General features: G+C 43.2%; 1 protein-coding gene across 2 annotated transcripts in view; it reads left to right on the forward strand.

Annotated features, from left to right (window-relative positions):
* Window positions 1–1171: 1171 nt before the first annotated feature.
* IGF2BP3 (insulin like growth factor 2 mRNA binding protein 3) overlaps window positions 1172–23610 on the forward strand; it is a 137912-nt gene continuing 115473 nt past the window's right edge. For both annotated transcript variants that reach the window (XM_065883523.1, XM_065883524.1), the window contains exons 1-2: window positions 1172–1346; window positions 2721–2781. In XM_065883523.1, coding sequence (XP_065739595.1) covers window positions 1172–1346; window positions 2721–2781 — 236 coding nt within the window. The remainder of the gene's footprint in view (window positions 1347–2720; window positions 2782–23610) is intronic.

Genomic DNA, 23610 nt, shown 5'->3' on the forward strand with positions numbered 1-23610 from the left:
CCCGCCCAGGACGCCGCGGGCTCCCATCCCCCATCCCCCTGGCTCGGGGCCGCCCCACTTCCCCGGTGCCCGCGACTGTAAAGGGGGCACAGGGTGGGGCGCGTCTGCCCGCCTCTCCCGCCCGCACCCACCCACCCAGACACCCCCTCATTGCGTTTCCGTCCCTGCCAGCCCTGGGAAGGTGCTCGCGGCTTTGCCGAGGTTACACTTGTGTCATCAAAGCCACAAGGCGAGTTCGGTATGGGGACTCTTTGGCTTTGTTAATTACCTCTTTTTAAAAATCGAACATTGAAAACTCCGGTAAATAGAGCTGAGGAATTGCCTAGTTAGCACCCCGACTCCTATCTCATTAAAAAAAAAAAAAAAAATCAATATTTCTCCCCTCCCCCTCCGGATCCGCCCCGACCAGATAACCCTTTCTAAACTCCGTGGTGACAATCTGCTCCCCCGGCCGCGCTCCCCTCCATGCCTCGGCTGCGGCTCCTTTAGCATTTTCCGCCCCTCTTCCTCCTCGCCTTCTCACGGTCCCTCGCCCAATCTCGTTTCCCCTCCCCCTCTTCCTCCTCCTGCTAGCTCTTTTTTTCCTGCGAAGCCCACTCTAATTGAGGCGCTGGGATTCCTCACGTGAGACGTTGATTTGTAGTTTGAACACGTGGCTCATTCAAAAAGCCGGACACTCGGAGCGGATTTTTTCCGCCTCCTGCGCCTTCCTCCCTCCACCCCTTCTCCCCTCCCCCCTGCCAGTCACCCTTCTGGGTTTTTTATGGGGAGGCGGCGCCTGCCCTCACGTAGTGTGATATTTTCACAGTCCGCTGGCCGATGCCAGAGGGGTTGGGGAGTAAGAGACAAAAAGTAGTTTCCCCCCCTCCCTCCTCTCCTCCTTTTTCTCGCTAATCCCGCCTCCTCCTCCGAGTTAGGAAGACTCGTTGATGCGTTTGGGTTGTAGCAAGGCTTTTTCTTTTCTTCTTTTTTTTTAATACCTAGAAAAAGAAAAACAGAAACCCTCGGATCTGATTTTTCGCTCCTCGTTCTTGTCCTTGGTTCTTAGTGTGTCTGTGTATTTTAACGGCGAGAAGAGAAGGGGAACAAAACCCGCCGGATCCATCCATCGCTGTGGGTGGTTTTAATTTTTCGTTTTTCTCTTAATTTTTTTAAACAACCGCTCTTCACAATGAACAAACTGTATATCGGAAACCTCAGCGAGAACGCCGTCCCCTCGGACCTGGAAAGTATCTTCAAGGACGCCAAGATCCCGGTGTCGGGACCCTTCCTGGTGAAGACGGGCTACGCGTTTGTGGACTGTCCGGACGAGAGCTGGGCCCTCAAGGCCATCGAAGCGCTTTCAGGTGGGCCCCGGCCGGGCTCCGCCGGGACGCCTGCCCAGCCCCGCGCCTCTTGCCCGGGCCTGCCGGGGTCGGGCCGCGGCTGACACGGGGTTGTCCACACAGGGCCCCGGCCTGGGCGGGCGGGGGAGAGGGAACGAGGCCCGGGCGCCTGCACGCGTGGGTCGGGGCCCTTCTCCCAGCCCGGGCGCCTACCCGGCCCCCGCGGCTCCCCTCCCCCGCCGGGCTTTGAGGGCTGAGAGCGAACGCGCTGTCAAGAAAGCCCCGGCGCGGGCTCGGAGGGGAGGCGTGGGGGACTGTGTGGCGCCTGGGAGCGGGGCTGGAAGGGGGGGTGTGCTCGCCCCGCGCCCCGCCCGGGCCCAGGCGCGTGCTCCAGGCTCCGGCCCGCCGGGCCTTGCTTGGGGAACGAGAGCGAACGCCTGTTTCTCGCTCCTTCCTTCCTCTCCCTGCCGGTTATTTGTGGTGTTGGTTCGCTGCCTCCACTCCCGCCCCAGACCCCGGCCGCGGGAGAACTCAAAGTGGCCTTGACCCGGCTGCCGAACGAGGCCGCGGGTGGTGCCTAGCACGGGCGGCCCCGCGCTTCCCCTCAACCTTGCGGGAGGCGGGCGAGGGCGACCCGAGTTATTTGCTCGACCTTCCCGCATACAACGAGCTAGAGGGGCAGGTGGGCGCGGGCGACCACGGGTCGCCTCGGAGCGAGTCCCGCTGTGGCGCCGGGCTGCCAGGCTTCGGGCCGCGGCCTCCGGGACTGGTGGGGAGCGCTCGGCGAGGGCGGGGGGCCGTGCGTGGCGGGGAGGCGCGCGGGGGTGGGACGCCCGGGGGAAGGCTGTGTTCAGGTCCCACTCCGAGCCACATGCCTTTCGGGGTGGCGGGTGCTGCGCCGTCCCTCGCGCGCTATGCAGTCTGTGCTGAGCTGCGCCTCTGGACGTTCGCTCTGCCGCTCCTGCCTTGCGGTCCTCGAGCCTTTCCCGCCGCTCACTGCCAGTTCCCGGCGGGCCTGGGCTTGAACCCGGGAGAAGGGCCTGGGCGCCCCTCCTGAAGAAAGCCCACGTAGCCCCTTTCCCCGAGCTTGTCTTCTGGAGTCTCTGGGGAAGCGGACGGGGTTGGGGGGGGGGGTCGGGTAGAGTGTTCCCGATGTAGTGGGTTAGCCAGTTGATCCCCCTTCCCACCCATCTGTAAGTTACACCCACGCAGCCTCCAGGGGCTCAGCTTCCCACCCGCGCGGGGCCGGTTTCTCTCTCGGCTTTGAGCCACGTCCGGGTGTCTTTCGGGGTCTCAGGAGGCCACTCGTGTCGCTGCTTAGGCTGTGCGGGTCCTTCGGGCCCAGAGAAACGCTAAACCGGGCCAACTGCCCCTCCACCTCTTGTGTGTCCGCAGGTAAAGTGGAACTGCACGGGAAACTCATAGAAGTTGAGCACTCGGTCCCCAAAAGGCAAAGGTGAGCTTACTTATTATGTTCTCATTGATTCTGTTCTCAACCATTGGGAGGAGAGACTCAACACAGCTGAAAACAACTTTTCCTCTTACTGTTATTGGGTTGCTGTATGACTTGGCGTTTCTCGTCTTTTGCCCTAAAGTTTCTGGCAGGTGTGTGTGTGTGAGTGTGAATGTGTGTTGGTACTGCTGTGAAGGAATAGACGACTTGTCTGTGGCCCCTGCCACTGGATTATTGTTACTGGTAATAAAGTCGCTTGAGGAAGCTCTCACAGCTACATGTTCTCCGGCAGAGTAGGTCAAGTTGCTGCAACAGGAAATCAAAGTCTCAAAGGGCAGTTTCTGGGTATCTGTGGGAATTAGGAAGCAATGGGTGACCGCTCCAGCCCGCCGCCCCCCACCTGAAAGTGCAGGATAGGCGGAAGCAGCTGCAGACACGCGCGGGTGTGGCGTGCCTTTCCTTCTCTGTCCCGAGTTGGCGGCGACGAGTCTGAGAGGCCTGGGAGGCCGTCCGCACATCTGAGAGGAGAAGAATTTGCCTTTACCCTGGTAGCTCGCCCGCCGGGATTGGAACACGTGAGTGAACGCCTGGGCTTCTCCTGCCCAGAAGCGCCTTTCAGTCACTGCAAGTAAGACAGCTTTCTGCAAACCCGCCTTTGTCTCCAGGCCTTCCCCCCACTCCCCCCCCACGCCCCCATTTAAAAAATACTTTTGCTTACAGATAAGCACCAAGAGATGGAGAAGGCTGAAGATTTTTGCTACTTAAACAAGGGGGATTGCACTTTTCGGAAAGCATATGTAGTGTGTCAGTTTACAGAATGTTTGGAGACTGTGTTTTAATCTCTTAAGTATTTTGGAGAAATGGCTCCCTTCTCCAGAGCGGGCCAGATCCCGGCTCTGTAGCTCTGACTTGAAAGGCTCTGCTTCCTCCCGGTGGTGCTGGTGTTGGCTTATGCGTTGCTGGGCTTTGCAAGGTGGGGTTAGTTTCTTCCTTTCCCCCCTACCATCCCCCACTCCCAACCTGGGCCAAGTAGTAAGCTGGAAGTTAATTTAAACTAGGGCAGCCAGAGCGTCTGGTTAGATATTGGTGAGGGTGTGTATGCTGGAGGGTGGAAAGGGTTTGCTGTGCATTTCCCTGGTGCTTGGCTGGGAGAGATGGCTACCTAACAGGTCATCCTATGCCTATTTTTATTTTTTTAATTTATTTTAAAATTATTTTACTTTATTTTAAAGAGTGTTTTTTTTTTAGTTTCTTTTTAAAATTAGTTAATTAATTTTTGGCTGTGTTGGGTCTTCGCTGCTGCACGCAGGCTTTCGCTGGTTGTGGCGAGTGGGCTTCTCATTGCGGTGGCTTTTCTTGGTGCGGAACACAGGCTCTAGGTGCACGGGCTTCAGTAGTTGTGGCACGTGGGCTTCGGTAGTTGTGGCTCGCGGGCTCTAGAGCGCAGGCTCAGTAGTTGTGGAGCACGGGCTTAGTTGCTTCACGGCATGTGGGATCTTCCCAGACCAGGGATTGAACCCGTGTCCCCTGCATTGGCAGGCGGATTCCTAATCACTGTGCCACGAGGGAAGTCCCTATGCCTATTTTTTAAAAAATTTATTTTATTTATTTATTTTTGGCTGCGTTGGGTCTGTTGCTGCGCGCGGGCTTTCTCTAGTTGCAGTGAGCGGGGGGCTACTCTTCGTTGTGGTGCGCGGGCTTCTCTTTGCGGTGGCTTCTTTTGTTGCGGAGCATGAGCTCTAGGCGTGCGGGCTTCAGTAGTTGCAACGCGCAGGCTCAGTAGTTGTGGCGCATGGGCTTAGTTGCTCCGCGGCATGTGGTATCTTCCTAGACCAGGGCTTGAACCCGTGTCCCCTGCCTTGGCAGGCGGATTCTTAACCGCTGAACCACCAGGGAAGCCCCCTATGCCTATTTTTAGATTGAGCTCTCTTCCAGGTAAAGCACTTTTACAAATTGTGTTTTTGTTTGCCAGCCTGTTTGGATTTTTGTGGATTTCTCTTCTCCATGTACTTAATTTTCATCAGGATAGTTGGAAAGGGATTTGGCGTGGACAGATTTAGTTCTAGTTGGGAATTTTGGTAGGGGTCAAGTTATTTTAGATAGCAGAATGGAGTTCTCTTTTAAAAGCTTCTAAAACAATAGAACGTGTACTGAAAACTATCTAAATTGATCTCAGTTTAATAAACAATTGAAAAATTGCGGGAGAAGTCATAGCTCCTTAAAAAAAGGTTAAAGGCATAGTCTGAATTGTTTACCTACTGGAAAAAAATGTAAGCACATTCTTCAAATTCTAATTGGTTTCATGTTTAGCCACTGTATCTTAATTTTCTTCAGATGTTGAATAAGAAATAGGCAGATGGTTGTGTTGAAGGACAGGCATTTTAACATTTGAGAGTTTCTAAATTTAAACATTAAATGTCTTGACCTGTGTGTAAATGCAATAACTTTGCTTTACTCTCCTGATTTTCCTTCTCCAGGCTGGTGTGAATTTGTCCCCCATGTGTAGGGAATTAAAAACATTGTCTGGTTAATAGACTGCCTGTTTTATTCTTAAAGGCTTTTGCCCAACCTAAAAACATACTTAGTTTACTTGTTACTTTATGGCAAACAGGAGTTGCTGCTTAGGAAATCACATAAAGTAAAATGTTACCAGTGGCAGAAAGTATTTATCAATGGAAACTTCTTCAGTTTATTAACAATGTAGATTAAATTTTGTAGCTGATTTGCATTAGCATTAAAATGCTGAGGATTTTGAATGTTACTGTCTTACTAGCAAAGTAAATAGGAGTGAGTACATTGGAGACAACTTTCTTTTTTTTTTTTAACTGATTTAGAGAGCAATCAAGTAAGTCCTTTGCTTGTACAGAAATGGCTAAAAACAACAATAGAGCTTGCTTTCTCTGCCAGGGGATTTTTAAAAAAATTTTTTAATTTTAATTTTTATTTCACTTATTTATTTTTGGCTGTGTTGGGTCTCCGTTACTGCATGCGGGCTTCTCTTCGTTGCGGTGTGCGGGCTTCTCATTGCGGTGGCTTCTCTTGTGGAGCATGGGCTCTAAGGCACGTGGGCTCAGTAGTTGTGGCTCGTGGGCTCTAGAGCGCAGGCTCACTAGTTGTGGCACACGGGCTTAGTTGCTCTGCGGCACATGGGATCTTCCTGGATCAGGGATCGAACCTGTGTCCCCTGTGTTGGCAGGCAGATTCTTATCCATTGCGCTACTGGGGAAGCCCTGCCCAGGGACATTTGCCGGAAATCTATGTTACAATTTTGTTCTAACTGAACCTTGGAACTGTGTTGTAGTTTTCCTTATCTGGACTGTTCCACTGTCTGAATAGGCTTTGGGAGAGGGCAGAGAAGGCACCTTGGTGATCCACATGCCCAGCACCTATAGGAGGGTCAAGAGGTGGTACTGGTGACAGTGAATTGAATGCTGTGCACCAGCCCTTGCCAGTGAGCCTGCTGGACTTCTGGGTGGAGTTCTTTGTGCTTAGCAGTCATTGCATTCCATCCCATCATCATGTGGGCACCTGAGGCAGGCATACCCACATATGCAGCAGTGACCTTTATACCTGCTGTGCAAGGCATGTTGGGAGCCCGGTGCAGAAGAATGCTTATGGCAGCACTCTGAGATGGATCAATGGGCTTGCAGCAGCTAAACAGGGGAGCAGGCCCAGGGGGTGATTTGATGCATGGTAGGATGGCCCAACTCTTGACGGGGAGCAGAGCTGGGTGGGACCATTTCAGGAAGGGGCATTGTTGAGTTTGGTTCAGACCAAGCCTAGCTGCTGATTACCCAAGTCACAAGGGAATGTGGAAGGAATGTTGCTTTTCTGCATTCAGATACCCCCCAGTTGGGGAAGATTATAGCAGTGCTTCACAGAGTTTGAGGTCCCGTGCATCCAGAATGAAGAGAAGATTGCACTGAGTACCAGTGATGGTGTTGCACTTTTTGTTCCAGATATGAAAGATACAGCACATGAAGACTTGGCTTCACTCTGGAGGTATAAGCTTTAAAAAAAAATTTCCCTCCCTCCTTGGGGGTGAGGGTGGGTGTGAAAATTGTTTTGACTTTGGAAGACGGTGGCTGACTTTGGTTGGAAGGGTCACTGGTATCTTGGGGAACCTTGGTGTGCCCCTATATGATTTTGTAAATAGCGCCGATTTCCTTTTTGTTATGTTGTGGGCTCTTGGGCATGGGAGAGGTAACAGGAAAGTTGCTGACGCCGGGGAACTGAGCGGATGGTGGTTTAATTCGTTTTCCATTACTTTTTTAAATTATGAGAATTTGTGTATTTTCCAGCTTTTTCTAGCTTAAACTTCCTCATGATTTAGCTCTTGGCCTTGATTAGAATTGTACGTAGCCAAAACATATTTGAATGAAAGAGAAAAAATAGTGGGATATCATAGTTAATATTTTTCCAGGAAGGATCCGTTAAAACAGACTGTGGTGCCTAAGCTCAAATGTCTTTGTTTCTTGCTTCCTTAAAATTGAAAAAAAAAAAAAAAAAGGAAATAAAATGAACAGCTTATTTCCGTATTAGAATCTTATGTTTAGCATATAAATGGGGTAGAGCATGTATAAAAATTACTGTGGTTTTAAATATATCTTACTTTAAATGGCCATTTAAAAGCTAGTGCTGCCTTTTAAAAGCTGTTAAGTATAGAATAGGATGGTGCCATTAGCCAGGGCATAAGACCCTGTTGTCTCAGGACGGTAAAAGCTGTTTTTAATGCTAAATATTTTAACAGGTATGCCCCTGGTTTATCAGTGGTGGTACAGGTGAATCTTGTGAATTAGGGAAATTTCTCAAACACGCATAGCCCTGAGATTCTGAATGTTAGGAAACTTTCACGGCTGGTAAAGAATCATAGGCAAGGTTATCTTTGCAGTGCTCGGTTTAAGATCAGTAATGCATGACTGCTTAAGTGGTTGTAGCCAATGAGATTTTTCTTGATTTCACGTTGTTTTCTCAGTACGGTTTGAGAAAGTTTTCTCACTTTTCTGTCTCACTTTATTAGAATTTTAAAAAAATGTTGATAAGTAGCTTCTGTGTGGCTGTCCATGATAACAAGGAAGACGTTATGAAAACGTGACATGTGCCTGGAGCCAGTGGGAACTGAGAATCTTGGCTTCTGTTTCTGGTTTCCTTTTGATTTGTGTGATGACTTACATTCTCTGTTCACGCCAAATGCCATTATAATAAACTAACAGGAGGCATATTTTGTTCTGAGTTTTGCATTCTGCTTGAAATAAATGAGTTACCAGCTAAGGTTTAAAAATATATTTTGGAATTGCAGAGAGCTGGGCTTTTCCCTGTAAGGAACTTGACTTGTATTTCTTTTCTGTAGTATGGTAGTTCAGTTGCTTTTGCACGTGTACCTTTTTTGGGCAGTCAGCAAGAGGGACATGATCTTTGCCGTACTTTGAAATGCTTTTGTGAGCCACACTACTGTAGGTCATGTGTTGTTAGAGGTCTGGGATTTCGTATTAAAGTGAAGCTGTTGAGCCACCTTGATATATGTTTTGAAGCAACTCCATTTTAATAGTCTTTAGCAGCATTCAGACAGCAACTTTTCTAGCAGTAACTAATTTTGAAAAGTGAATTATCCATTCAGGAACGCTGGTGGTTGGTTTCGTCTGGGAGGAAGGAGAGAGTCTGTGCTATTCTTAGCTGAGTTTCCTTTATCAACTGTTGACTCTGATTCAAGCTTCTAGAGTCATAAGACAGGAGGTGGCAGTGTGGGAGCAGTGACCAAGGGATAGGATTGGCATTTTTATTTTTAAAAATTTTTATTGAGTTATAATTTACATACCATACAATTCACTTGCTTTACTTGTGCAATTCAGTGATTTTTGGTATATTTACAGAGTTGTGTGTAACAGTCACCACAGGCATAGAATTTTTTGTTGTTGTTTGTTTGGTTTTTGTTTTTGTTTTTTTTTGGCCACATGGCATGTGGGATCTTAGTTCCCCGACCAGGGATTGAACCCGTGACCCCTGCATTGGAAGTGTGAAGTCTTAACCATTGGACTGCCAGGGAAGTCCCTGGATTGGCATGTTTACTTAAGATCTCTGCCCCATAAATCTGATGCTTACAAATGGGCTTTGACTACAGAGTTTTGCTTGAAAGCTGGTTGCAAACAGTTTTCGGTGTTCTATTAAAATTTATCATGGTCTGAAATTGCTGTTTGGTAAGTATTTGGTAAATAAACACAGCTATAATAAATATCAATACAGTATAGGAATTTTGTTGCCCTGAAGGGGAGTCCATAGTACATAAATTATGTGTTTGAGAGAATTATGCTGAGGCCATTTAACTTGATTAGGAAAAGGTTTGAAATTATGGAATTATTGTTTCCTCAAACCAAACTTTGAAATGAAAAAAAAAAATGCTGTTAAAATCTAGTGGAAAAAAAAAAAATCTAGTGGAACTCTAAGCTGAACGAGGCCTGAGTCCTTAGAATATTGGCCATTATCACTTAGTTGTTTAGGATGTTGATTGTCATCATGATGTTTCAGTTCTCTATCGCAGCCCTCTGAAAACTGGTGGCTCGGAACAACAGCAACTTACTTTTTCCTATGGTCATATGGGTCTGTTAGGTGGTTAGGTCTCTTCCACGTGGTATCATTCTGGGTCATTTACTAAGCTGGGATAAAAGGTCCAAGAAGACTTCACTCACATGTCTGGCCTCTTGGTGCTTATCCAGGTCATCTTTCTCTACTCGGTATCTCATCACTTCGTAGTGGCCCCTGGCTGGCTACCGCAAGTGAAATCAGAAGCTGCGGGGCCTCTTAAAGGCTAGGTGCAGAACTGGCACGTTGTTGCTTTTAATCCCATTCTATTGATAAAGGCAGGCCACGAGGCCAGGACAGGTTCAAGGGGGATGTGGAAATAGCTTCCCTCTCTTGATGGTGGAGTGGCATGCATGTACACAGAGGAGGAATTGATGGTGGCCATCTTTGTAGGTCTTCCACAAATTGAAGGAGGGGAGCATTTAGGCTTGAAAATGCTTAGAACATAAAATACCTGAAAATAGCATTTAGCGCTAGAAATGGGGAGCCAGTCCCCTTGTAATATGCTGGTAAGAGAGCATGGTGTTAACTTTTGAGGTAACGAGTAGTGGTCAGTCTTTGTTTATTTCTACGGAACAGCTAATAGGGTTTGCTGATGGATTGGATGAGAGGTGTGAGAAGAGGAAAGGATGACAAGGTTTTTTGACCAGAACAACTGGTTGGAAGGTGGTGCCATTGACCAAAATGGAGAGTATTGTGAGACAAACAGGTTCTTGGGTGGAAGTCAGGAGCTTTACTTTTGGCATATTTTGTTTCTAATGCTTATTAGAAATGTAAATGATGACGTCAAGTAGGTAGTTGGATATATTGGTCTGGAGCCCAGGAGAAGGTAGGAAGCGGAGGTGAGCATTAGAGGCTTCATTAGCTTGTAGTATTGAAATCATGGAATTGGACAAGATCATCAAGGAACTGAGCCTGGAGCTCTAGGAGGAAGGAAGGACCGGCAGAGGAGAGTGAAGGAGGTCAGTGATGAGCGGAAGTCAAGCACAGCGAACTATTTCTGGGAGAGAAGTGAAGAAAGCCTGTGGAGGAGGAAAGTAATCAACTGTGTAGAGTATCACTGAGAGTTTGTGCTTTAGATGGATGAAAAAATGAGTGGGAGCAGTGTTAAGTCTCAGCCTTCTGGCTGTGCTGTAAATAAATGGAGAGCGATTTACAAATTTTGGAGCAACCTGGAATACAGCCTTCCATCCAGAATTCATTTATTAGGCTCTTAGTTATTTTTTTTTAATGTTCCAGAAACATCTATAAGTATGTTCTATTTATAAGTTGCTAGAGATGGAAGTGGCTCCTAAGGTTAGTAGATCCTTCTCTTGTTCAGTGGACAAGACTTGTTGGTAACAGTTGACCTACCCTCTGGCGTCTGTTTTCACCCTTCTGGTGACTGTGAGCTCGCTTTCCCGTGGACAACCCATTCTGCTTTTTATTAGTGCATATTTGGTTCCAAAACAGTGCAAAGTCCAGTGCTTCTATGCGCTTGTCTAAATACTTGATTAAAGACAAGCAAAGGCTGAAACTAATGGCCACAATATTTTTGAATATTATGGGCGAGGTTTAAAATACTTTAATCACTTTGTTATTTTAGTATACTTGAATAAAGCATTCCGTCCATTTTATTAATAAAATTTAAGTTATAAGAAATATAAGAAACCCTTGAAGTGCCCTAAATTCTCTCATTTTTGCATATTAAGAAATCTGGTCCTTGGTAAAGTAGCCTCCTTCTCGAATTATGAATGCTGTCTTTGGCCACAGGAGTCACCAAAACAAGGTGATATGTTAGAGCACTTGATTTTGAGACAGGTGACTTGGTCTGAATAACTCTTTTAAGACTTTCTTTGTCTATGCAAGTCCTTTAATTAATAGAATGCTACCTTCAGAATGTGTTAAACACCTACTATTTTAAGAGAGAAAACTAATAAAAATGAGATAGCACAATAGGGTTTTTAAAAAACGGTATTAGTTGCTTTACCCAAGGATTTTCCCGTAAAGCCCTGGGAGAAGAAGTGACTTGCCCATGGCACTGCAGGTGATTAGTAGAACCCATTTCCAGGTCCTGTGACTCTGCCCTGTCTTCATTTCTCCCATTTAAAGTTGTCAGATCCTCAAAAAGTAGCTTACACAGCAGCCTGATCTTGTTTGCAGTGGCAAGTTGGAGCAGAGATGTCCTGTTTCTTGCTTTCTCTGAAGAAAAAAGAAATCTTGTTTGGCTTCTTTGAAGGGTTGATTTATTGTCTTCCTGCAGGAAAAAGACAGGTACAGGTAGTCTGGAATCCGGGGCTTACTGCAGAATAAAAATATCCGGACATCCTGTTTTAAGACAGAAAATGAGACTACTTTTTCCTTGAAGGTTTTTTTGTTTTGTTTTTCTAAGCAGCTTCATCTTAGTATAAATGAATTGCAGGGAAGTTGGAGGGGGCCTAAGGAGATATGAGAGTAGAACAGAGGGCATGAGGAGGTAGATGCCATGGCTTTATCCCAGGCAGGTGATTGTGATTCACAGCATGTGTTTTAGATGGCAAAGGAGGTAGAGGTGTCCTGTGTGGAGTCCATGGTGCCTGGTTGTCCCGCCTTGTTACCAAGTTTAGTAGGATCCTGCCTTGCGGAAAGAAGTCTCTTAAACTTGGAATACTAAGGATTGGGAGAGAGTAGGAGGGGGAAATCGTACTGAAACATCTTTTTTTTTTGCGGTACGCGGGCCTCTCACTGTTGTGGCCTCTCCTGTTGCGGAGCACAGGCTCCGGATGCGCAGGCTCAGCGGCCATGGCCCACGGGCCCAGCCGCTCCGAGGCGTGTGGGATCCTCCCGGACCGGGGCACGAATCCGTGCCCCCTGCATTGGCAGGCGGACTCTCAACCACTGCACCACCAGGGAAGCCCGTACTGAAACATCTTGTTGAGGAGCCCTGGTGCTTGCCTCATGTGCTCTTGTTGAACTGAAGGGTGTAGCCAGAAGAATGTTACATCTGGGTTTGAATCCCAACTCTACTTTCTGAATTCATGTTGATAAATGTTTAAGGATGAGGAAATCAAATCTGGGAGGTTAGAATGGAAAGGATGGCTCATAGGATCCTGGGGATGTGTATAAAGCATCAATAGAGCATCACCCAGTAGTCACTCCCATGGCAGCTGTTACATTTTTTCCTCTTGAGATTCAAATGTGAAGGCTGGATGTATATTACATTTGGTGGTGATGACAGAAATATGAAAAATTTTTGTTCTGTTTGGGATGTGGACTCATAAAAGTAGAAATCTTTGGGTGGTGTCTTTTTGTTTTTATCTTCATTGAGTATGTATTAAAAAAAATTAAGGTATAACCTAGTTACGATAGAGTATATGAATATTAAACATCTTGATGAATTCTTAACAAATGTATACATGTAAATTAGTTCAAAACACATGAATTATGAAAATGTGAAAATATTTGTTCTTTAATCCTCCCTATCCCCATGTATTTCCCATGTCTTATAGCTGGTAACTTGGTATATTATTTTTCAGAAATTTTTCTGTGCATGTATCCACACTTTTTAATTTAATAATCAAATCATACTGTTTATTTTTTGTGCTTTTACTAAATAATGTATCCTGAAGAATCTTCAGTGTAGGTGCAAATAGTTCACTCTCCTTAAACCAAGTTGCATTGCAACAATATAAATAGTTGCAACAATTTAAATGTTCTTTTCATAGTGATTTCAGTGGAGCATAAGTATATGTATGTCATAGGACTCTTGGTTGGATATATATATATTTTTAATAAATGTATTTATTTTTGGCTGAGTTGGGTCTTTGTTGCTATGTGCGGGCTTTCTCTAGTTGTGGCGAGCGGGGGCTACTCTTCGTTGCTATGCGCGGGCTTCTCATTGCAGTGGCTTCTCTTGTTGCAGAGCATGGGCTCTAGGTGCATGGGCTTCAGTAGTTGTGGCGCGGGCTTCAGTAGTTGTGGCACGTGGGCTCTAGAGCGCAGGCTCAGTAGTTGAGGTGCATAGGCTTATTTGCTCTGTGGCATGTGGGATCTTCCCGGACCAGGGCTCGAACCCGTGTTGCCTGCATTGGCAGGTGTATTCTTAACCACTGCACCACCAGGGAAGCTTGGTTGGATATTTCTATAAGGTAAATTCTTAGACTGAAAATTGCTATGTCAAAAGACATGCACATTTAAATTTGGAAGTGCTCTGCCGAAAACGTAAGTTTACTTTTTTTTAATTTTAATTTTTTGCGGTACACGGGCCTCTCACTGTTATGGCCTCTCCCGTTGCGGAGCACAGACTCTGGACGCGCAGGCTCAGCGGCCATGGCTCACGGGCCCAGCCGCTCCGCGGCATGTGGGATCCTCCTGGACCGGGGCACGAACCCGTGTCACCTGCATCGGCAGGCGGACTCTCAACCACTGCGCCACCATAGAAGCTCATAAAACGGTCTTTTCAAGCATGGAGGACTGTATCATTCTAGGAACAGCCTTATTCTTTCTACCATGGATGTTCTGCTGACTCTTGCAAGTTTAAGTCCCGATTCATTTGTGTCCCTTGCATGTAAAAATTAAGTCAAAAGCTATAAAGATTAAATTCTGAAAACTTAAAGTTCGAATACCTGAAGTTTATGTTCTCTTACACTTACCACCTTGAATTTTGGATCTTACCTCAGAAACTAACAATACTTACTTGCAGTGGGAGCTTTACTAAGTAATATTTTGAGGAGAGATTTGATTAAGAATTAGTTTTCAAAGCAAAATAAAGACAACAAAAAACAACAACAAAAAGAATTAGTTTTCAAAACAAAGTCCTACTCAGCTTGCCACTGGAGCTGGGCAGATGATGATTGGCGAGCTTATTTAAGAAAACCTATGATGATGATAGAGTTTTTTCCAGTGATCCCCAAATGTTTACTACTTTTTTAAAGTCAGCTGTTCTTACAAAAATGGAGAAGCTCTTGCTTTTCTTTGGAGAGATAAGTGTGGTTGAAAATTTTAATTTCTGTATTTTTGGTGTGCAAATTTACCTATTTCTGCATTGTTTTTGAGTTTCAGAAGTGAATTCATTCCTTATGGCTTATAAAAAATTTTTAGTTTAACAAGCATAGATGGAGCACCTGTGCTTGTAGGCAGTTCGATACTAGGTTTCAGGGGCTAGAAAGGTGAATAAGATACTTGTTCTAAAGAAAAGTACATGGAGTATAGTGACTTGTACTTTGTTCTGTCTCAATCCCTGAGTGATACTTTTGTTTTCAGCACTAACAGTGGCTCACAGTGCCAGTGATCCCAGAGGTGGATTAATATCTCTGCAGGTAGAGAAGTGGTAAATATGTCATGAGGTATATATGGGATGCCCCAGAAACACAGGAGGCGCATTTGGCGTAGCTGAGTGTTGGTGCAGCCAGCCAGGCATAGGTTCAGAGAGCAAGGCATGTGAAGGCAACTGAGGCTAACTGTGCAGTGGGGATGGGAAAGGCAGAAGAGACAGCAGGAGGCAAGGCATGTAAGTGTGAGATACCCTGGTGTGTGCGGGGGAATGGCAAGCTGTTCGGAATTAGAGAGGCCCAAGTGTGAGGCAGGATTGTGGCGGATCCTGAGCCCAGAGGGGCAGCAAGGGCACCCCGTGTTCTGCTGGGCTCAGGAGATCTGATCCTTCATGCGTTTAACTTTAGGGGTTCACTCAGTTTAGTTAATGTCATTTAGCAGATGGTTATTTGGGATCATCTCATGCAAGACTTGATGCTTGGGTTAATTTGGGGATCTGCTCATCAGCGATTATGTTCAGCTGCTTTTACCTCTTAAGTGCTTCCTGGAAACGGCTGTGCCCCAGAACATTACATGGGGCATGGAGCTGTTCCCAGGACACCCTCTGACAGGGTGATTAGGGTAAATCGTGAGAGGCCTAGGAACCCTGTAGTAAGGCTGACTGAGCCTGTGCCGCTTTTTTAAGGTCAGTTATGACAGCCATAGTTTTAGTCGATGGTAATGATTAAACCACCTGGTATTATTTGATTTTATTAAGACATCTCAAATGATATAATGAACCTTTGGAGGAAAATGAGACCCTTCTATGTGCACACACTTTTTTTTTTTTAAGCAAGGCAAGAAAAATTTATTTTTTAATTTTAATTTTTTGGCCATGCCCCGTGGCCTGTGGGACTTTTAATTCCCCAATCAGGGATCGAACTGGGCCCTCTGCGCTGAGAGCGTGGAGTCCTAACCACAGGATTGCCAGGGAATTCCCAGGAAAATTTAAACATAAGAAAATGTTCTCTGCCCTGTGGCCTCCCCTCTCTGCGCACTGTGCATTGTGTATCTGCATTAGGCATTGACCATACCTCCCCCATCAGCAGAAATACCTGCTCAGCCATAAAGAGCAACATTCTTCGAGCGTCAACAAGACAACTCCTAGATCTTCCATTTCTTTCTTAGATCAACTAATTTTTCATTGATGTGTACTTAGTCTTCTATTTTTTTATGTCAGTTTAGGTGATATCTCCCTCCCTCCCTAAACTAAAATGATGGGGTCAATGTTCTTGTATTACCTTTTACCTTCCTTTCCCATTTCTCTTCCAATTTTTTTACTTTTATAATTTTTTAAAAATTGAAGGGCTTCCCTGGTGGCGCAGTGGTTGAGAATCTGCCTGCTAATGCGGGGGACACGGGTTCGAGCCCTGGTCTGGGAGGATCCCACATGCCGCGGAGCAACTAGGCCCGTGAACCACAATTACTGAGCCTGCGTGTCTGGAGCCTGTGCTCCGCAACAAGAGGGGCCGCGATAGTGAGAGGCCCGTGCACCGCGATGAAGAGTGGCCCCCGCTTGCCACAACTAGAGAAAGCCCTCGCACAGAAACAAAGACCCAACACAGCAAAAATAAATTAATTAATTAATAAACTTCTACCCCCAACATCTTCTTAAAAAAAAAAAAAAAAAAAAAAAAATTGAAGTATAGTTGATTTACAGTGTGTTAATTTCTACTGAATGACAGAGTGATTCAGTTATACATATACGTCCTTTTTTATATTCTTTTCCATTATGGTTTATCACAGGATACTGAATATAGTTCCCTGTGCCATACAGGAGGACCTTACAGTTTATCCATCCTATATATAATAGTATGCATCTGCTAATCCCAGCCTCCCACTCCATCCCCCCCCACCCCCTTGGCAACCACAAGTCTGTTCTCTGTCTGTGAGTCTGTTTCTGTTTCGTAGGTAGGTTCATTTGTGTCATATTTTAGATTCCACTGTGCACACACTATTAACTGAGCAAAATTAGGGGCAGCAGTACACAAACTGTTGGGAGGGTCAGTGGTATCTTGCTTCGAATCACACAGACGTCAGTTAGAATCCTTGCTCATCTCTGTGATCCCAGGCAAACTGATGCTACTCTGGATTTCTCCGCTTATCTGTAAATAGGAGCAATAAAATTTATTGCATGAGGTCGTTGGGAATTAAACGGTAATGTGTGTAAAGGATTTCTTGGAGTATCTGACACCTAAATGGTGTTGTCTTATATTAGTAAACTTGTGTATTTACAAGTGGAGATTGAAAATAAGAGTTGAGTGTATCTATTCCTGCTTAATCCCATAGTTTGCTCTCACATGTACAGATACATAGCAGTGTTTCACACTTCTTTGTAGAGTATGAGTTATGCATTGTGAATAAGTTAAGAGTTTGTATTAAAAAAAAAGTTTGTACTTTATGTCTGGATGTGTAGGTCTTAGCATCCCTAAAATGTGTCTAGTTAGGAAATTCTCTTAAGAGAGATCATATCATTTAAAAAAAAAAAGACTAGGAGATAAAGAACTCCTGTTAATCTCAAAAAGGTAGACAACATACTACAAAAATGTACAAAGGGTAAGCAGCGGTTCAGAAGGGGTTATCTGAAAGGCCAGTCTACTTAGGAAAAGATACCCTATCTCACTAGTCATTAGGGAAATGCCAATTGTAATGGCATTTTTGCCTATCAAGTTGGGAAAAATGAACAAGATTGGTAATACCTGGTGTTGGCAAGAGTGTGTAGGAATGGGCACTCAAACGGCTAGAATGTAAATTGGCAAAGACTTCTTGGCATACCATTTGGGAGTATCTGTTAGAACTTAAAATGTGAATACCCTTCAAGTATTATGGAACACAGCCTAGTCTTCATAGTTTTGTGTGCTCTGTAAGCATAGTTTTAATCAGCAGTGTTGTAAAGGAGTTGAAATCACTAGGCAGGACTTGGTGAAAAGGTCTTTGGGTGGGAGTCCAAAATATATGCAGATAAACTTTTAGGTTTTGTTATATCATTCATTACATTTTAATAGGTATTAGGTAATCTGGTGAAACATTGTCTACTTTCCAAGCAAAGAGGATCCCTAGCCTTAATTTGACTGTCTGGAACATTTTGAATTTACTCATTTTTGAGCTTTAGAGGGTAGATTTAAAAAAAAAAATAGATTTATTTATTTGTTTTTGGCTGCATTGGGTCTTCCTTGCTGCCTGCAGTCTTTCTCTAGTTGCAGCGAGCAGGGGCTACTCTTTCTGTGGCGCGCGGGCTTCTCACTGCGGTTGCTTCTCTTGTGGAGCACGGGCTCTAGGCGCACAGGCTTCAGTAGTTGTGGCACATAGGCTCAGTAGTTGTGCCTCTTGGTCTGTAGAGTGCAGGCTCAGTAGTTGTGGCGCACAGGCTTACTTGCTCCTCGGCATGTGGGATCTTCCCGGACCAGGTCTCGAACCCATGTCCCCTGCACTGGCAGGCAGATTCTTAGCCACTGTACCACCAAGGAAGCCCAAATTTTTAAATAAAAAAAAAAAATTATTGGAGTAATTGCTTTACAATGTTGTGTTAGTTTCTGCTGTACAATGAAGTGAATCAACTATGTGTATATCTATATCCCCTGGCTCTTGGACCTCCCTCCCACTCCCCCCATCCCACCCATCTAGGTCATCACAGAGCACCAAGCTGAACTCCCTGTGCTATACAGCAGGTTCCCACTAGCTGTTTGTTTTACACATGGTAGTGTATTTATCTCAAGCCTAATCTCCCAATTCATCCCACCCTCCCCTTCCCCACCTGTGTCCACATGTCCATTCTCTACATCTGTGTCTCAATTGCTGCCCTACAAATAGGTTCATCTGTACCATTTTTCTAGATTCTACATATATGTGTTAATATACAATATTTGTTTTTCTCTTTCTGGCTTTTTCACTCTGTATAGCAGACTCTAGGTCCATCCACATCTCTACAAATGACCCAGTTTCATTCCTTTTTATTGCTAATATTCCATTGTATATATATATGTACCGCATCATCTTTATCCATTCATCTGTCATTGGACATTTAGGTTGTTTCCATGTCCTGACTATTGTAAACTGTGCTGCAATGAACATTGGGGTACATGTGTCCTTTTGAATTATGGTTTTCTCAGGGCATATGCCCAGTAGTGGGATTGCTGGGTCATATGGTAGTTCTATTTTTAGTTTTTAAGGAACCTCCATACTGTTCTCCATAGTGGCTGTATCAATTTACATTCCCACCAACAGTGCAAGAGGGTTCCCTTTTCTCCACACCCTCTCCAGCATTTATTGTTTCTAGATTTTTGTTTTCTTCTTGTTTCTAGATTTTTTGATGATGGCCATTCTGACAGGTGTGAGGTGATACCTCATTGTAGTTTTGATTTGCGTTTCTCTAATAGTGATGTTGAACAGCTTTTCATTGCTTCTTGGCCATCTGTATATCTTCTTTGGTGAAATGTCTATTTAGGTCTCCTGCCCAGTTTTTAATTGGGTTTTTTTTTTTTTTTTGATATTGAGCTCCGTGAGCTGTTTGTATATTTTGGAGATTAATCCTTTGTCAGTTGCTTCGTTTGCAAATATTTTCTCCCATTGCGAGGGTTGTCTTTTCATCTTGTTTATGGTTTCCTTTGCTGTGCAAAAGCTTTTAAGTTTCATTAGGGCCCATTTGTTTATTTTTGTTTTTATTTTCATTACTCTAGGAGGTGGGTCAAAAAAGAACTTTTTGTGGTTTATGTCAAAGAGTGTTTTTCCTATGTTTTCCTCTCAGAGTTTTATAGTGTCCCATCTTACATTTAGGTCTTTAATCCATTTGGAGTTTATTTTTGTTTATGGTGTTAGGTGGTGTTCTAATTTCATTCTTTTATATGTAGCTGTCCAGTTTTCCCAGCACCACTTATTGAAGAGGCTGTCTTTTCTCCATTGTATGTTCTTGCCTCCTTTGTCATAAATTAGGTGACCATACGTGCATGGGTTTATCTCTGGGCTTTCTATCCTGTACCATTGATCTATATTTCTTGTTTTGTACCAATAGCATACAATTCCATTAAAAAAAAAGGCAAGTAAAAAAAAATCTGCAAAGTGCACTAAAGCAAAGCACAGTAAAACAAACAAACAAAAATCCATTGGTCTCTCTTGCATTTTTATCCCGAAGTATTGGGAAACTGTCAAAGTTCAAGGTGGTAGATATTTTTGCTGAAATTCTGATTTTTACTTAAAAGCTTAAATTCAGTCATTGGCAACAAATGCTGTTAGTTTTTCTTGACTTAACTGGTTGATGTTGTTCTCTTTTGGGAAAATGTCCACCAGACATTCAATCTTAAATAACCACAGTTAGTGTATAGCTCTTTCAAGTAAAAATGGCGCTCTGTGAAATGTGGCTGGTTCACTGTTGCACAGTGCTTTTTCTGCAGACAACCATATTAGGTAGCCCAAGTGCTTCATGTGTACTGCCCTTCTCTTCACATAGATATTAACAGGATGTGTACTCAAGGGTTATTTAAGAAAATTAATAATTTTTACTGTTTCATTAAGGGCATTTAAAAATGAAATGAATTAACTTTTACTGCAAGTGCCGGTGAAGAATACAATGATTATGAGTACCGCAGGTTAGTGCCATGGCCTTGATTCACGCTAAGGTGCCAGCCAGTTTACCCACCATTGTTTTCGCACCATCAGGGCAAATGTCGACACGGTGAAAGACACAAATAACATCTTAGTAGTATTATAGAAATAGTTTTGACTTCTTGTACCTCTTTGAAAATGTCTCAGGGGACCCCCCGCCCCCAATCAGGAGTCCACATGCTGTATGTTGGGAATTGCTGCTCTACAGTAATGTGATGTTTGAAATTATTTGGATTAGGTATTCCTGTGAATGTGTATTTACATCATAACACAACAGATGGCAAGAGCAACTGAGGATTTTATTCAACTCCATGGCATGTTAGCCTTGAGAGGGAATTTTAACAAGTCAGTTTGTGAAAAACAGGTGTGGGAAGAGAAAAAAAAATGGAAAAAAATACAAGAAACTAAATACAAAAGAGAAATCTAGGTGTATAAGAGACAAATAGTTAGGGAGCATTTCAACGTGCATGAGCAAAATGAAGCGAGTTTGGGCGTTTGGGCAGCCACAGCGAGGCTTTAAGTTCCTCAAACCAACGTGAACCCTACATGATGAGTACAGGTCTTGCCTAAGAAAATGAATGGCCTTCAGTACCTTCAGTATGGGTAACCTTTGGTTATTCCTAAAATGTTAGAGAAAACTAACTAGAATCTAAGAGCACCATCAGAGTTTCATTTGACAGTTTAGATGTCTTGAGGCTGGAAGCTTGTGCTGATTCATTGTATTTGTAAGGATGACCAAGTAAAGAGTCAAGCCTCTGACACATTTCAGCCAGCTTTCTGTGCCCTATGTGAGTTAGTTAAATTTAGAAAATAACTAGTTTTGTTCCTATCGCAGGAGAAGTAGTTTTCTTCTCTCAGGCAATGCTTTTTTTAAAAAATTTAATTAATTAATTTATTTTTGGCTGCGTTGGGTCTTTGTTGCTGCACGTGGGCTTTCTCCGCGTGTGGGGGATACTCTTTGTTGCGGAGCACAGGCTCTAGGCGTGCGGGCTTCAGTAGTTGTGGCGCGCAGGCTCAGTAGTTGTGGCTCACGGGCTCTAGAGTGCAGGCTTTGTAGCTGTGGTGCATGGGCTTAGTTGCTCTGCGGCATGTGGGATCTTCCCAGACCAGGGCTCGAACCTGTGTTCCCTCCATTGGCAGGTGGATTCTTAACCACTGCACCACCGGGGAAGCCCCTAGGCAATGATTCTTTTCTTTTCAAGAATTAAATACAACAATGACCTTTCAAGGTATTTCACAAGTCTTTTCCATTTCTTATATTTTTATTGGTTTGAGAAAGCTTGGTAGCTTGCCATTAAGTTTTCTTTTTTAAATGGCTTTGTTTTGCTGATCTTGGCAGTTTTTAAATGATCCATTCAACAAATTGTTGAGTGTTTATTACATTCCAGCTACTGCTTTAGGTTCTTGGGAGACAAGTGAACAGAAGACAAGAACTTGCTCTCGTGAAGCTTAGGGTCTAGGACTGCGTTGCCCACTAGGGCAGCCACTGGCCACATGTGGCTATCAAGCAGTCAGAATGTGGCTAGTCCAAACTGAGATGTCTGTGTGTAAAATACACACTGGATTTTGAAGACTTGGTTCAAAAAGAGAATATAAAATATCTCATGGATATTATAATTTAACTATTTATAGGTAAATTATAATGTAATATAATGTATATTTTCAGTTTGTGGAAAAACAGGTGTGGGAAGGGAAAAATAACAACTGGAAAAAATGTTCCTGTTTAATCTTAGATCTGTTGGTGAGTGGTATGCACACTAAAATCAAATGTATCTTAAACTATTTTTCTTTGAGATACTGTATTGTATACAGAACACCCACAAGAATCGAGCAAAACTTGTTTTTTCTATGGTAATTTAAAAAGCTGGAAGATTAAAAAAAAAAACCATAGTATACATGGCAAAGTTTAAACCATTAAAATGATTGAAATGATCTTTTTCTCCTTCCCCAAATGCACCCACTTTGTAGTTTCTTGTGGTTTTGTTGTTGTTGGGGAGGAGACTTGTATACATACACAAGAATCTACGATTGCATACTTTTTAGAAAAGTATAGTTTAGTTCTGCCCCTTACCATTTTGAAGTTTTAAGGAACAGTTTTAAAGGTGCTTTGGAAGCTGGGAGGGGGGAAAATCGTGATAATATAGTATGTTCAGTACTATTAAAATAGTGGAGTGTTGAGTTAGGAGTAAAGTATATTTACTCATATCTGGGCTGCAGATTCATTAAAGCTTGTTTAAATGTGTTTGTTATGAATAGAATATTAACAGTATGTTACGTTTCATTATTAGTACTTGTTATAGATGATTCTAATTTTCTGAAAACTCCAGCATGTGGTTTACCCCCATCATCAGTTACGGAACGAAGAAATGTGTTGTGCAACGTTAAACCAAAAATTAGAAAAGAACAAAAAACCCACCAAACCTCTGAAAAACCTCAGAGTAGTCCTTTTAAATAGCATGTACATAATGTATTAGATTACCTGGAACTAGTTCAGTGCTCTAAATTTAATTCTGATTTTTTCCCCCCAACTTTTTTGTTTGTAAAAATTTCTTTAAAAATCTTTAAAACCTTTAATTTTACTTTTAATATTTTAGTTTTTTCTTCTTTTAAAATGGTGTTCTTAAACTGCTTTTTTGGATTCCCAAACGGCTGTTTATTTTTCAAGTTAGGGTTTTTCCAGAGAAAACTTATTAAAATACTCTGGAAAATACTGAAACTGATTTGCAAGTTAAAAGATAATAGTTCAGGATTTTAAAGAAGGAAATTATTTTTAGTTTTTAAACTGTTAATATAAATATTTTAAAGTGAAGTTACATTAATAAATTTTTCACAAATGAAATAATGGTGTGTTTTAATTCCAAATGGAAGTCTAAGACATTTAGTGAACATCAGTCTGGCTGATTCTGAATTTATAGACTTGTTTAATAGATCTTAAATAAACTACATAATTAAATGTTACTAAGCATCTCATAATAGAATTACAGCTAGTAATTCATTACTGCATAATATATCCAAGATCAGTTGTCTTGAATTTTAAACAATTTATTAAGCTTATTTTAAAATATTACTGTTTATACTGTATAAATATGTAGATCTGACACGTTTTAGTTTTGTGTATGTTAGCTTTTCATATGGGTATTAGTATTTAACTTTTTCAAAACAAGTTTTAAATTTTATTAATTTAAATTTTAACTTTAATTGATTTTATTAAATTAAAATTTCACTAAACTTCTGAATGGTTTGGTCAGATATAAAATTCTAGTTAGCTAGTTTCATTGTAATTTTTAATTTGGTTTAAATACTGCCACTCTAAATCTCTATATTTATCAAAGGACTAGATGGATATTTTTATAACATCAGAATACCTGAAACAAATATTTAACTTTTGAT

The sequence above is a fragment of the Phocoena phocoena genome, chromosome 9, assembly GCF_963924675.1.
Source record: "Phocoena phocoena chromosome 9, mPhoPho1.1, whole genome shotgun sequence".
Classification (NCBI taxonomy): Eukaryota; Metazoa; Chordata; class Mammalia; order Artiodactyla; family Phocoenidae; genus Phocoena; species Phocoena phocoena.